Source organism: Ursus americanus, chromosome 18 (assembly GCF_024610735.1).
Source record: "Ursus americanus isolate L20-20 chromosome 18, mUrsAme1.1.p, whole genome shotgun sequence".
In the NCBI taxonomy this organism is placed as follows: Eukaryota; Metazoa; Chordata; class Mammalia; order Carnivora; family Ursidae; genus Ursus; species Ursus americanus.
The window spans coordinates 6,000,396-6,015,490 of NC_142144.1; the positions used below are offsets into that span (position 1 = coordinate 6,000,396).

General features: G+C 60.4%; 1 protein-coding gene across 1 annotated transcript in view; it reads right to left on the minus strand.

The window, feature by feature from the left end:
* The window catches only part of NCS1 (neuronal calcium sensor 1), a 52,431-nt gene extending 38,229 nt beyond the window's left edge, over positions 1-14,202 (minus strand). The window contains exon 1 of the mRNA XM_045771018.2: positions 14,051-14,202. Coding sequence (XP_045626974.1) covers positions 14,051-14,114 — 64 coding nt within the window. The 5' untranslated portion in view covers positions 14,115-14,202. The remainder of the gene's footprint in view (positions 1-14,050) is intronic.
* Between the last annotated feature and the right edge of the window lie 893 nt (positions 14,203-15,095).

Sequence of the window (15,095 nt, forward strand, 5' to 3'; positions counted from 1 at the left end):
CCAAGCGACACTCACAGGTCCCAGTCCCGGCCCTGCCAGGTTCCAGCTGTGTGACATCGGACAAGTCAGTTAACCTCTCTGAGACTCGGTCTCCTCATCAGGAGATTGAGGATAAAACCTACCACGGCTACATACACAGAGGAAAGCCTGGACAGCAGGAGGGGCGGTTTTGTTCTTGTCTTTTCTGCCTGCCTGGATTCTCTGATTTTGTCTTCCCTCAGCGCCTGGGGGCCCCGGGGGGCAGAATCTGTGTCTGCCTATGTCACAGCCACAAAACAGCATCCGGTACATAGTAGGTGCTCAGTGCGGATCCGTTCTTGGAGGATGCGTGCGTGTCATGCTTGTTTTAGGTGGGGAAGTGGACGCACCCGCTTTTACTTTCTAGAGCTCAAGGTTATTCCTCCTGTCCGATAAAGGGGCTTGCCCTGATAGCTGCACTCTTGGGCACGCCTTTTCTCTCTCTCTCTCTCTCCCTCTTCTCCCTCTCCCTCCCACCTTCCTTCCCTCCCTTTCTCTCCAAAAAAAAAAAAAAAGGGAAGAAAAAATGGGATTTCTTTTACCCCTTCATTCACCCAGTAATTAATTGCTAAGCAGCCTGCGGGCCAGGCCATGAGCTGGGCTCCAGGAACACGGCACTGACCCAGACACAGGTCCTTGTCCTCCAAGTCTCTGATGTAACAGGAGAGACAGACCCAAGCACGCAACAGCACAACAGGTCCTTGTCCTCCGAGTCTCTGATGTAACAGGAGAGACAGACCCAAGCACGCAACAGCACAGCTGTCTACCCATGTGTGTAAAGTGGGATCCTGACCCCGTCAGGGGGTCAGAGCGGCTCCCTGGGGAAAGGGCGCGTAGACTGACATCGAAAGGATGGGCAGGCCTCAGCAGGCAAAGAGGAAGGGAAAGGGCTTTCCAGAGATGACATGGAGTGTGGTGAGCTCAGGGGACCACAAGAAGCCACAGTTCGCTGGAACAAAGAATTGGCCAGAAGAGACCCGATGTGGTCTAGGCAGATGGAGCACAGCAAGGGCCCCAAAATGTCAATGACTGCTACTATCATTAATAAAGGTGTCACAGCACCCTCAGACACGGCAAGATGACCAGAGCCACTGACATGGGCACCTGGGATGGGAGGGGGTGTGAGAAGCCCTGTTCTGGGAAATGTGGGGCATGTGGCATCTGCCTACCCCAACATCTCCCCTTCCCTGCCTCATCCCCAGACCTGGGAGCGGGTGGGACAAGCTGGGCTGGTCTCCAACCAGCTCAGGCAGGAGCCAGGTCAGTCATAGTCCTTAATAAGGTCACAAGCCCCAGAGCAAGGAAACTTCAGAATGGGGGTGGGGGAGGGGCCCTGAGAGGCCCAGGGAAGGTGCAAGCCACCCCCAGACCGGGGAGCTGGAGACGACACTGACAGCGATACAGGGACCAAGTGGGGGCTGTACTGGGAATGGAAACCGGGCAGGCATGAGGTCAGCAGGACCCCACCCCACCTCCACCACCAGCACCCCTCCCTCTCCTTCCTGCCCAAGATGTGGCAAAGCCCCCACGGAGAGTGACCAGCCAGGGGTGGCCCAGCTCCCGCAGCATCCCTGGGGGTGCTGAGTCGGGGCTGGAGCCCCAGGCACCCTGGCACCGGCAGCACTGCGGGCTCCAGCTCTGGCCCTTTAAGAACCGAGAGCAGAGGGTGGCCCTGACCTGGCCTCCGCACAGAAGTGACGGTCCTGTCCGGTCCTTAGCCTGGTCCTGGGCAGCAGGAGGACAACAGCACTGGGACTCCAAGCAGTAATGGGCCGCAGAAAGGCACAGCCACACACCTGTCAGCCTGGCCGGAACCTGCCGGAGGCCAGACGGAGGCCGTGACCACTTCACCTGCTCGTACTCCTTTGGCCTAGGTGGACACCCATGTCCCCGAGTGTCCCTGGGGCTTCACACGGCTCTCCTGGCTCCCAAGACCGGCCGCAGCAGGGCTCCCTCCAGGTGGGGCCCCGCCCTGCTGGTCGGCAGCCCCTCCACAGGACTAACTAATCAGACCTTACCATGCACCTCCCCTCCACTCTGGCCACTGCGCCTTCTCTAGGTCCTCACCGTGGCCACGCCTAGATGCCTCCAGACCTGGAACATGCCGCTCCCTCTGCCTGAAACACTCTTAGCATCTCCCATAAACTACCCCTCCCCAAACCGCTTTGTGCCTTCTCAGCTTCAGGTAGGGCCCCCAAATTTAGCACATAAAAATACAGGATGCCCAGGTAAACTTGGATTTCAGATAAATGATGAATAATTGTTTATTATGGCTGGCAACCCTACCCTCAGGTTTCAACTGAAACATCACCTCCTCCAGGAAGCCCTCCCAGATGCACCCCCGACCCGGTAGCCTCCCACAGCATTGTGGAATGCCCTGCCTTGATGCTTATCCTAGCCTCCTATCCATTTCCCCACCAAACCGCGAGTGCCAGGAAGGCAGAAGTCCATCCGTCCATCTGCCCTTCATCCTGGCACCCACAGGACCGGGCACGAGGCAGCTGTTCCGACAACGGCTTTCTGCATCTGGAAGTAAAGAGTGGCAAGGTGGCCCGGGGATACCCATGGCCGAATTCACCCCACAAGGGCACCCAGGGCCTCCAGCCCTTCTCCTCCAGCCGGCTGGACCTCCTTCTCACAACCACCCCCAGCTCCACAGAGCCTGAGCCGAGGAAACACGAATCAAGGTAAGAACAGCTAGCAGGCTCCTCTCCTTTATTTTGAGGGCTGCTGTTCGTTTTAATTAAGATCCTGTTCTGCTCAGGCCCAGCAAGGGCCTCATCGCGGGCAGTCTGGAAATAATCATCACCCAACGTGGCCCTGTGGGCTACTGAGCCCCGGCAGGGAAGCAGGGCCCTGGGGGCCGGGGGGCAGAAGCCCAGGCAGCACGGGCTTAGAGCCCCATCGAGCGGCTCGTCTGCCCAGCACACACACCATACACTTTTGAACAGAAGGGAAGCATTCGCTTTTCCCCCCACAGTGCCAAAAATAGCCCCGTCTCCTGCCTTTGAACAGGAATCTCTTGGTTCCTACAAAGAGACAGGAGCGGCAGGGGGGCCGGAAGGAGGGGCCATGTGGGCTGGGGGGACCCCTCCTCGTGTCCCCAGGCCCGGGGAGGTGAGAGGGGTCCAGGTCCTGGCCAGGCCTGACTTGCCGGGGCCCAGCCTCCCCGTGCCTGACTTCTCAGGACCCCCCAGACAGGGCAGGACCCCCAGCCCCGGCCCAGGAGGTGGGGGGGGCCAGACAGGAGCAGAGAATACAGACCCAGGATGGGTGAGCAGCCCTGCTTACTCGTTAGCTTCTCCCTTTTCCTAGTTGCTTGTTCGTCCCAACGGATATGCGCCAGGCTCTGTTCTAGGAGCCGGGGGGACAGTGAGGACCCCCGAAACGAGACGGGTCTGTCCTCACGGCACTCACAGCCCCGAATGAGACAAGGACGAGCTGAACGTGTCCTTGCCACCCGGTCGGGGGAGGCCACTGGACGGTCCCTGGGCACTGACCTCGGAGAGGCTGCGGGGGCGCTGGCCCGAGCAGAGGGTCGGGTGAAGAGCGCCTCCAAGCTGCCCCTCGCCCAGGGCATGGACCCTCATTCAACCTGGCAGCAGGCCTGTGTGAGGCCACTTGGGCTCAGAGGAGGGGTGCAGGAGCCTGGGACCCACCATGCCATTCTGCCAATATTTTCACGCTCATTCCAGCCACAGTCCTGGGAGGCGGGAGTATCATCACCTGCCCATTTTACAGGTGAAGTAAGGAGGCTCGAGGGAAAGAGGTTGACCAAGGTCCCAGAGCTCAGGAGAGGAGCCAGGCTTTGCACCCAGGCCTGGCTGCTCCCCGAACAGGAACGCCCGACATGATACCGCAGACAAGCCATCTCCACTCACGTCACTTCCCTCCCCGCCAGTTCCATAGAAGACAAAGCAGAGGGTCAGGGTGGCCACAGGGCTGGGAGGTGGAGAATGAGGGATCTGAACCCAGCTCTGTCTGCCACCAAATCCAGGGCCTTTCTGGTTCCCACAGCAGCTTCTTAGTTTAAAAAAAAAAAGAAAAAGAGGCCACCTTCTGTCCCCAAAAGGCCAGAGCTGTGGGGGAGCCAAGGGAGAGAGAGAGAGGGGAGGGAGAGAGAGAGAATGGCACTCTGAGCCCACTTCCTAACTGAAAACCTAAGCCTAAAATAAAAAAAGCAGAGTGCTATTTCTGCTTTGGGTTAAACATTCCTCAAAGCCACATTCCTCCCGCCCTCCTCCTTCTCCCCTGCCAGGGAATCCGGAGCACGGTGGCCTGGACACCCCATTAGCTTCCTGGTGCTACCGTGTGAGCCCAGGAGTGCCAGAGCCAGTGGCTGCTCTGCACCCCTTCCTGGGCACCCCCGGCATGGACTCAGTAGGTGGGGAACACCGCCCCCTGGGTGGCCCAATCAGGATACCCTCGGGCTAAGAAAAGGTGACACCCCATCTCATAGACAGCAGGACACTGGAGAAACTGAGACCCCGAGGGGGCAGCTAAAAGCCATAGCAAGTCAGGCTGGAATGAGGACCCCAGACTCCAACCTGGAGATCCCCTCCCCCCAGCCCTGCCCCATCTGATTGCAAGTCAGGAGCACAAACAGGTCCCACCCTGGTCAGCGGAAGACCAAAACAAAGCAACACACAGACAAACACTTTGGAAAGCCCAGAGCCTTATGCAGAGGTGTTCACAGGCCTGCCCTGTACGTGGCTCCAGGCCGGGCACTGCACAGAAAGCAAATCTACCATGCATGTCCCGACCCTCAAGGAGCTTACAGTTGACCGGAGCAGGGCTACTAGGCCTCCGGCCCCGGAGGTCCCCTCTGTTGCTGTGTCCCCGAGCCTCACGCTGCACCTGTGGTCTCCCACTTTGTTCAACAGACATTTCTCGAGGCACCCTGGCCATGCCAGGCACTGGCAGGGCAGGATGGCTGGGGCGCTCCAGGCGTATCCCGTTGGTCTCCATGGCCTTATCTTTGGGCTGCCTCCTGCTTCCCAGCCCCAGCCTGCAGGCTCCCCCAGGGCAGAGATGGTGCTAGCTGGACAAGAGGACACAGCGCTCCTGAGCTCACGGGCTGGGAGCATCCCATGAGAGGAGCATAGCGCTGGGCACCTAGTGAGCACCGGAGCCTCGCCTGGGACGGGCAGAGGCTGCGAAAGCCTGAGGCCTGGGCGGGGCTGCCCCCTGATGCCCACTCCTACTGATGCCCCCTGGACTTCTCACAACTGTTGTGCTGCTGCCTGCTGGCAGGCCTCAAGTCTACCTACTCCCAAAGGAAGCCAAGGCAAAGCTGTCCCAAATGCCTTGCAGGAGGCGAAACCACGAGGGCCGTGTGCAAAGCTATGAAGCTGGAAGGATCCTACCCACTGTCCAACCTCACCTCCAGCCCAGGAATCTGGGATGCCCGGCCAGTATCTGATATCCAACAGCTGCTTGAATGCCTCCAATGATGGGGTGCTCACTACCCTTCTTAGCAGCTCTAAGGGTATAAGGCTCACAGAGATTGTAGGAGGCAGGCCCCCAGAGGGAGGGGCATTGCTTTGGGCAGACAAAGATTTGCGCCTGAGCCCCAGTGGCCACTGACTTGTCTGGGAGGCCATGGGCATGTCTCTGAATCTGTCTGGGCCTCTTTTTCTTCACCTGTAAAATGGGCACAATAGTCCCTGCTCCCAGGCCCGTGGTGAGCCCACAGGGCGGTAAATCTATACTCAGTATTCACGGCAACGCACCCTCACTTGGTAAATGGGGGTTGTCACTTTTGCTCTTCCTCCCAAATTCCCCCACTGCCCCCGGACGGACGGGCTCCCACAGGGCACCGTGGTGAGGGCAGGAGGTTGAGAAGCGGCAGCCCGGTCGCCTGGTTCCAGAGCAGGCAACAGCGCCATCGGCTTCTGATTCGGGTTCCAGGCCGGTCTGAGCCTCACGCCCAGGCGCCCCCGCCCACCCCGTGCATCCGTATTTACAACCTGCACAGAGCGGCCCTCACACACCCCTGCGTGCGCACGCGCGCGCACAGACGTGCCGGCTCGCCCACTCCCGACACACGCCGCGACCCCGACCCTCTCGCCCGGAGCACGCCCACGCCAGCCGGGGCGCGCACGTGTGCTCCGCAGCCCCCGCCCCAGCACACACCCACACCAGGCACCCACGCGTGCGCACGATCGCCCGCACACCCCCAAGGCAGCTTCCCGGCACCCCCACCCACAAGGGCCCCGCGCTCGGCCCAAGACCAAACGCCAGCTGCGTCACTCACCAGGTGCGTGGCCTTGGGCCAACCCCGATCCCCTGTGAGCCTGTTTCTCATCTGTAAGCGCGGACCACCCAGGATCCTGAGAGTTGTTGGCGATGGGCGCGTGTGAACCCTGAGCTGGGCCTCACTCCTAGGAATGCGCGGCATCCTTCCACGATGTTGATTACAGATTCGCCCTCATCACTGAGCAGCCATCAAATTCCTGTCTCTACTATCCCTCACCTCACCCACAACAGCCCCAGTTTGCAGAAGAGAAAACCGAGGCACGAGAAACTAAGACCTGTGCCTGTGGCTGAGACAGCCCATGATCCCAGGTCAGAAGACGCCAGAGCCCAGGCACGCTCGGTCCCTAGTCTCACCAGCTGGCAATCTGAACATTGTACAGAAAGGGAAACTGAGTCCCAGGGGCACCGGGGACTCCACAGTCACTGTCCAGGATGGGATGGTTCTGGGACTGACGTGCAGGCAGGTGTCTCTCTGGCCCTCCCAAGCCAAGTCCATGCAGGGACCTAAAGTCCAGCATTCCAGAGCCTGTCCTCCCTCCCCAACTCAGTGAGCCAGGAGCCCAGGGCAGAATGATCCCGCTGCCCACCGGCTGGGCCAAATACAGAGCCGTCCCATTCGCCACTCACTTCTAATTGAGCAGAGGGCTTGTGACCGCTCACCCTGTGACCACCAGGGGGGTGGCCAAGGACTGCTGTCCCCTGACACCAACAGCTTAGCACCCACTTTCCTGTGAGAGTATTGACGGAGCCCTTACTACACGCCGGTCCCTGCGTCCGCCTGTTGGGAAAAGCACTGTGGTCCATCCCCACGGCACACACAACACCCAGAACTCAGAGGGGTAAGGCGCTCGGCAGAGTCACTGCCAGAAGACAGCAAGCTGTCTCACAAGCTCTCAACACTCTGCTGTCCTGCCCTCAGCTGGGAATCTGACCCCAATTTCAAGTTACCTGGAAACTTGGCACATTCATTTATGACGTTCTCTGCCCTGGTAAAGAGACCACGCCCAGGACGTGCAAAGTGTTACATCTCAAAATGCCGGGAAGAAGGATGCTCTTTTTAATTGATACTGGTTTTCGGCCTTGCCTGAGAGTAAGAGATATTTAGGGCAAGATGCACCGAGTCAGAAAACAGCAAGACATCCCCGTCTCCACCCCAACAGCCAACCCATTCATGGCACAGTGGGGAGCACCCCAAAAGTTAGAGCCAGCAGTCCTGGGTTTCTGCCTGGTATTTGCCTTGTAACCTTGGGAGAAACACTTCGTCTCTCCAGTACTTGCTTTTCCCATTTGTAAAATAAAGGCATTGGACTAGATGACCCCAAAGTCTCCTCTAGCTCAAAGACCCTAGGATTCTATTTAATAGTAATCAAAGGAATGAACTTTGAACGAGGGAGCTACTCTTTCTTCCCCACAAAATCAGCAGTAATCAAGAAAAGCAGGTAGACTCAGTGCTGGCAAGAATGCAGGGAAACAGGCACTCTCTCACCCATGTTTGCTGAGAGTGAAGATTGGAACATACTTTGTAGAGTGATTTAACAATTTTTCTATCAAAAGCCTTTTCAGATGTCCCCGGGCTTTAACATTGCAGCTTCATTTGGGGGAATTTATCTTCAAGAAGAGCTCCGTGCAAAAATTTATTGCAAAGATGTTCGTACAAAGATTGAGTAGAAAAATGTTTGTCACATCCCTATTGATATTGGTAAAAAAAGAAGAGGAGGAGGAGGAGGAGAGGAGGAGGGAAGGAGGAAAAGAAGGAAGGCAGGGAGGGAGGGAGGGAGGGAGGGAGGGAGGGAGGGATGGATTAAAAAAGCAGCCTAACTGTCCAATAGAAGGGAACCAAATAAAATGTTGCATTCATAGGATACACCATTTAAAAACTCATGCTTTTTATTTTTTTAATCATGTTTTAAACTTTTTTTTTTTTTTTAAGTAGACTCCATGCCCAGCGTGAAGCCCAACGCAGGGCTCCAACCCACGACCCTGAGATCAAGACTGAGATCAAGAGTCAGACACTTAACCGACTGAGCCACCCAGGCGCCCCTTAAAAATCATGGTTTAAAAGAATAGTAAACAATGTGAGCAAACATTCCCAATTGTCAGGTTTTAAAAAGTTAGAAAATAAAAAGTATGTAATTCCAAATGCATAAGGTAATGAAACCTACACACCAAGTCCAATGGAATCTTCCTCCCAAGGATACCCAGATCTGTTGTCACCCCCACGGACACCCAGTTCATCACCGTGACCACCCCCCGCCCCGAGGACCACCCCCTCCTCCCATCCGTTCTTGGACTATAGACAAGAACACTCTCCAAACCCACATCTAACTTTCTCCACCACCTCCTTCCGTGGCCCCCCACGCATCTCAGAAAACGTGCAGATCCCTTCCCATGGCCTTCGGGGCCCTTGGTGAGGAGTGACGTGAGCCTGGCCCAGCTCCGGCTGCATTGCCCGCTGCCCACAGTCGGCCCAGAGGGGCCGAGGTCTGGCCTTGGGAGCAGAGGAAGCTGGGTGGCCAGGAGAAAGGGCTTTCATGTCACACTGCCAGAATCTCTGTGGTGGGGTGGGGGTGGGGCTGGGGCCGGAAGGAGCCAGAGGAGGCAGAAAGAGCCAGAACAGGTATGAGGAGGAGGCCCGGGCTCTGTGACCCCCACAAGTCCCTGTCCCTCTCTGGCCTCCTCTGCTTCTCTCTGCACAAAGGGGGCAGGCTGCAGACCCACTCCTCCCATCCTGCTCTAGGAGACAGAGGATCGTAGGACGGAAGCCACCAGAAGCTGAAAGCGTCCCCTCGAACCAGGCACCGCGCCAACCCCTTCACATGCCCGTGAATCCAGCTCCGGGGTCTCTGGGATGCCCATCTTCCACAGGAGGAAAGTAAAGCTCTGTGAGAAGCGGCTTGCACAAGGAAAGAGCCAGAACCCCGGGACATCTGGTCCCAGAGGCCCACAATCCTCCCTGCCTCTCTGCTGCCAAACAGCCCCCCTTCCCTTTCTGGTCCACACTCGGGACCTCAAAGCATCCTCCCATTTGGATCCACGGAGTCACACGGGCAGGTGAGACAGATGAATGAGCCGGTGCTCAGAGAGGGTAAGTGACTTGCCCAGGGTCACAGAGCCTGACTGAGGACCCAGCCCCCTTCTCCAGGATATTGAGCTCTTTCCTAACAGCGGATCGGATGTTTCCTGCCCAGATGCCCACTCTAGCGTAACTCCCCTAACCTTGACTCTTCTTGTTGCTGTTCAGTCTCACCTCCAGGGGAGAGAGGGAGCGAGCCTCCCCGGTCTCACCCTCCTGTGCCCAGGATACATAGGATTACAGAAGCCGCCTTCCTCCCTCTGGGCCTTCCCTCTGCCAGGTGGTTTGTTCCTTGCCTTCACACCCCGGCTTATTTGTCCCCAGATGGGTACCAGATACTCCCTCCCCCCACAGCAACGTCCTGCCCCCTCTGGTTGGCCAGCACCGGGTGGGGGGGGGTGATCACCATCATTCTCTGATCACCATCAGAGAATATTCCTTCTCTTCCGGGAACAGACCCTCATGTGACCCTTCCCAAAGCCAGAGAGCCACAAGAGCCCAACTGGTGACACCCAGCATCTCTTAACCCCAGACTCCTGACCGTGAACTAGGGTCCCCTTCTCGGCTCTGCGTGGCAGAGGCTTTAGCTGCCGGCTACCCGGGCCTCCCATCCAGCTGCTCCTCCCCTCCGGGAGCTGCCGCGTGTTGGGCACCATTCTGGGCATCAGGAGAAAAGGCTGCAGAGACTCAAGGTTGGCAAGCAAGGTCAAGGCAGAGCCTGGGCTGACCAAGAGCGACGAGGAGCAGGTGACCTCCTCCGAGTCCTAGACAGAGGGTCCCTGGGGAGTACCGGGAGCACCACGGGGAAAGGCTAAGGAAGGGAGGCGGGGTGGGGGTGTCTGTCTGTCTGCCTGTGGGGGCTGCCGGGCTGGAGCCCAGACCGCAACAAATGGCTCGAGCCCCACAAGCTTGGTTTTTTGGACCATCTGGCTGGTTTCCATCGGAAGGCAAGGGTACATCCCTCTCCTTCTCGTGTCAGTGTCGAGCGAGGGCTCGATGAATGGCAGGCCGGGCAGACCAGAAATGAACAAGGGGGGTGTCCGGGGGAGACTACTGCAGGTAAAACAAGAACCTGCCAGGATTCGGGCAGAGTGAGGTTGCCACCTTTCTCTGCCGCCTGCGGGCCAGGCACAAAGGCTGCGGCCGCAGGAAGATTCCATGTGGAGGGATGGACTCTGCCCACGAGATGCACTTGAGATCGGTTCAAGAGGCAGCTGAACTGGGTAGTCGAAGCGACATTAGTGACGACTGCTCACATCCACTCTTACATCCTTGACAGGTGTTTGTCGCGCCTTAAGGAGGCCCCTTTACCAAAGGCCACAGATGAGGCTATAAGGGAGTTACCCTATCGATGCGTTACATCCCCTGGGGCCCAAGACCCACGAGCATCCCCGTGTGGCAGATGAGGAAACCGAGGGTCACTGAGGGGAGGGGCTGGCCTGTCCCACAGCTTAGGCACACAGGCTTGACAGCAGCCTCACCAACAACAAGCTGGAAGAAAGTGGGCCAGACCTCCAAGAAACTGGGCTGCCGGCCACACTGAGTCCTGCTCTCTGAGTCCCAGCGGGGCGGGGGCCCCCATCAGTCTCGAACCTGCTGGGGCTCCTGGGTGTGAGCTGCGCCAGGAAGGGTAAGGATTGCACGACGGGGCACGATGATTTACAAAATCTTATCTGCAAAGGAGGAAAAAAAGTCTCCTCTGCAGTGTTCAGCCTAGAAGACGGGAGGTTTTAGCGAGGCTGCGTCCAGATGTGTCTTAGACCTCCTCCTGCTCCCTCGTGCGTGCACACGCACGCATGCGCACACACACACACACAGAGACACACACGCACACACGCACAGACCACCAGGACAGTCTTTCCCAGGGAGCAGGCGAGTCACCACCAAGGGTGGCAGCCAGCAATGACTCAGGTGTGAACATCTGGACTCCCCTCTGGGCGCTGCAGCCAGCTGTGCTCTCCCGAGGTGGCCTAGGACCCATGGGACCAGGGTGGGTCTTCAAATGGGGCTCCTGGGAACCAAGATCTGCGTGACAAACACCTGTCAAGGACGCAGGGCCCTGGACCCAGCCCAGACCTCCGGACTGAGAAATTTGAGCACAAAGCAAGCCGTGCACTTGGAATTTGACAAGCTCTCCCGGAGACGCTGATGGTCCTTGCTAAGTGCTCCTCTCTTGACCCCACACACAGAACCCCCGGAACACAGAGCAGATGGCTCAGTCCCCATCAGAAGGAAGCCCATCTGGGGCCTTAGAACAAGCTGGAGGCTTTCTCTGCTTTTCCTGTGGGGAGACTTTCCAGCAACAAATATATGTGGCCCTACTAAGTGCCAGCACAGCCAAGCAGGAGCAAGGGAGACCGACGGGAAGCCAGTGAACCCCCCGCCACCTCCCCCAGCCCACACCTAATAAGGGCTCTACAGAGGAAAGTTCTCGGCTAACTCTCTCAGATCAAAACTGTTCCATGTCTCCAAAGGCCTTTAAAAATAGCCCAGGCCGGCTCAGCACCACCAGACCCGTTCCTAACAAAGCCTTGTTGACTCAACTTCTCCCAAAGCTGACAGATGTGCCCGGGTGGGGGGAGGGGGGAAATGACCACCACCCTCCACCCCTTCCCATCTAGAATCTACCATCACGGGCTGATGGCATCAACCAGACAGGGACCCACAGAAGAAAAGCCCCTCCTGACTTCTCGGCCTGAGTTCTGAGGTCTTTCAAGGGGCCTAACTTTGGAGACAGACCGGAATTTGAGTCCTGGCACCACCTGGTGACGAGCCACGGATCTTGGGCACATGACTTCACCTTTCTGAGTCTTCGTTCCCTTGTCTGTAAATGCAGCTGGTAATAGTGCCCACCGTGTGCATGGCGGCTGAGGATTCTATGAGCTAATGATGCGAAGAGCTTGGCATGTGACACACTCAGGAAGCAGGCAACCCAGCTTCATTCAGCTCACAGTCCCCTCTCCCTGCCACCTGCTCCACCGGCATGGGGACGCCCTGGTTCAACCCAAGCCCACCATGCCCGTCAAAGCCCGTGGTGCTCTCTGCCTCTCCGGGCACAGGAGCCTGGGACGTCCCACCTGCAGCCTGCCTGCGGACAGCTACGGCCCACAACTGGACAGAGCCTGAGGGAAGGCCCAGCAAATCTCACAGAACAGCAGCCAAACTGGGCCACCTCCCTCCCTCCTGTCCCCCCCAGGAAAGAGGGTAAGAACAGTAAGGACCGTGTCCCAGTCCTTGGAGCCTCTACGCTTCAAGGAGCAGGTACTGGGATGTGACCTCCTTGCTGGAGAATTCCACTGGAGAAGGACCACTACCTCTCAGCAGACTAGCGCCCACTCAGGAAAGCCCCCTTTGTTCTAAGCACAGGGGGGCAAGGGGCACGGAGCTGAGGCGTGGGCTTGGCCAGACCTGCAAACGTGCCCAGAAGACCGATGGAGGGGGGAGGGGGGCAGAGGTTGTGCAATGCACCACCAGAAGCTGCCTCCTAGGCCTCCATCAACGCAGAAGGCTGGCAGTCAATCTCCTGCCTGGGAAGGAAGAGGGCAGAGGGGCTGCCCCCCCCCCACAGCTGCCCAGGTATGGGTTCTGAACTGCAGCCCACACCCAGGGCCAATACCCCCTTCCAAGTCAGACACCCAGACTGGAGCCCTTCCAGACAACACAGCCGTCCTTCTCCCGGTCCCACCCAAAATAAGAGCATGTGGTCAGGACCCAGTGCCATGAACCCCTGGCAAGCTGGGGTGTGCCCCCCCCCAAGAGGCTGCAGGGAAGGGAGAAGTCAGTCAGGGAGAAACTGAAGATGCAAGGGTACAGGACAGTTGTGAAGTTGGGCCAAGTGGAGAGACACACTGGGCCAGCTCTGGATAAGTCCGAAATGGGCAGACCCTCCTCCTAGGGGGCCCCCCAGACGGTGACCTGTTGAGATGGCCCAGATCGCCCCCCACCCCACCCCACCCCCCGCTGTATCAACCCATTTCCCAATGTGGTAGATTGAGATAGAAAAGGGGAGGTGAGATCAGGGCCACGGGAGAATTCACCCTGTAAATCCTGCAGCCCACAGGGCGCCCAGGACCCCGAGCCGCCGCCGCCGCCTCGAGCGTTCGGGCAAGTCTCGCCCCCCTCCCACCCCAACGCACACGATCCGGGCCAGGGAGGGGGCGACAGGCCAACCTCGAAGCAGCAGCAGCGGCAACAGCAGCGGCATCGTGATGCATGAATCACCCACCCCGCTGCGCTCGTGCCAGTCGGCTCCGCACAGCCCCAGCCACCGCGCAACCGGGAGCCCCCTCCCCGACCACCGCCCCTCGCCCTAGCACACCCCGGCTCTTTCGGACAGCTCTGCAAAGAGGGGGCCCCGGGGGGGAAGGGGGGACTGGAGCCGGCCCTCCCGGCCCGGGGGTGGCCCCGCGCGCGCCGACAGGCGGCACCCGTCCCGGGCGTGGGGGGGGAGGGGTGCCCTAGAACAATAGCGCCAGGTGTGGGGCCGGGGGCGCGGCCGGGGGCTGCAGAGCTGCCCGCGCCAAGGCAGGGCGGGAATGGCCGAGGGAGGGGTGAGGCGGGCGCGACCGAAGGAGGGACGCGGGGTCTGGGGGTGGGGGTGGGGGTGGGGGTGGGGTGGGGGGCCGGACGTGGGGGAGGGGCGCGAGGGGGCGGAGGCAGCGCCGCGGAGCGCGGGGCGGGGGTCCTGGCGCGCGCACTCACAGTAGGTCTTCCTGGTCAGCTCCTCCACAACTTCGGGCTTCAACTTGCTGTTGGATTTCCCCATCCTCGGCGGCCGCGGCCCCCGCCCCCGGCCGGACCCCGTCGGGGCGCCCAGCGGGAGCGGCTCGGCCGGCGCGGGCCGGGGCGGGCGGCGGGCGGGGCGCGCGGAGGGCCGCCGGACCGGGCCGGGCCGGGGCCGCGCCTTTGTCTGCGCCGGGCCCACGCGGCCCGGGCGCGGGGCTCCGGCGCGAGGCGCTGCGCGGCTGGCGGCGCCTCGGCCCCCTGGGCGCGGCGCGGGGCCGCGGGCGCGGGGCGGCCGCTCGCAGGCCCGGGCCGTCCGGCCGCCGCCCTCTCCGGGCGCCGCGGCGCGGAGCTGCGCTGGGCTGGGCGCCGACGCGGCCGCGGGGTGGCCGCGGTCGTCCCTGGTTACTGGGCTCCGCGGCACATGCTCGCTGCTGCGCTCCCTCTCGCCGCCGCCCCTGCGCTCCCCGCCTCCCGCCTCACGCTCGCACCGGCGCGCCAGGGGTGGACCCGGAGCCGCCACTCAGCGCCCGGCGCCACCTCCCGCCCCGCACCCGCCCGGCCGGGCCTGCGCCCGCCGCACGGCCGCCCCGCGGGCACCCAGCCGGCCGGCGGAGGGGAGCCCCCGGCCTTGCCCGGCTCGCGGAGGGAGGGGGCGGTCACCCCCGCCCCCGCCAGGCCGCCGCGCCCTGCGCTCCGGCCCCCCGCGGCGCCGCCGGGCGGGGGGGCGGGGAGGGCCCGGAAGATCTGACGTGAATGAGGCCAAGTCTCTGCGCTGTGGAACTCATTCATTCGACGCGGATTTGTTGGGCGCTGGGGACCCGCCGGTGAATGGGACAGGCGCGGCCCCCGCCCTTAAGGTGCCGGGGCGGGGGGGAGGGGCAGTGCGCGGCAGGATGTCACATGTCTGCTGGGGGATACCTACCGCGGCCTGGGGGGAAGGTGACCTCCAAGACCAGGGAAGGGAGGGGGTGCTTGGGAAAGGGTTCCCGGCCGTGAAAACCTGGAGGAGGGGAGGCCCGAA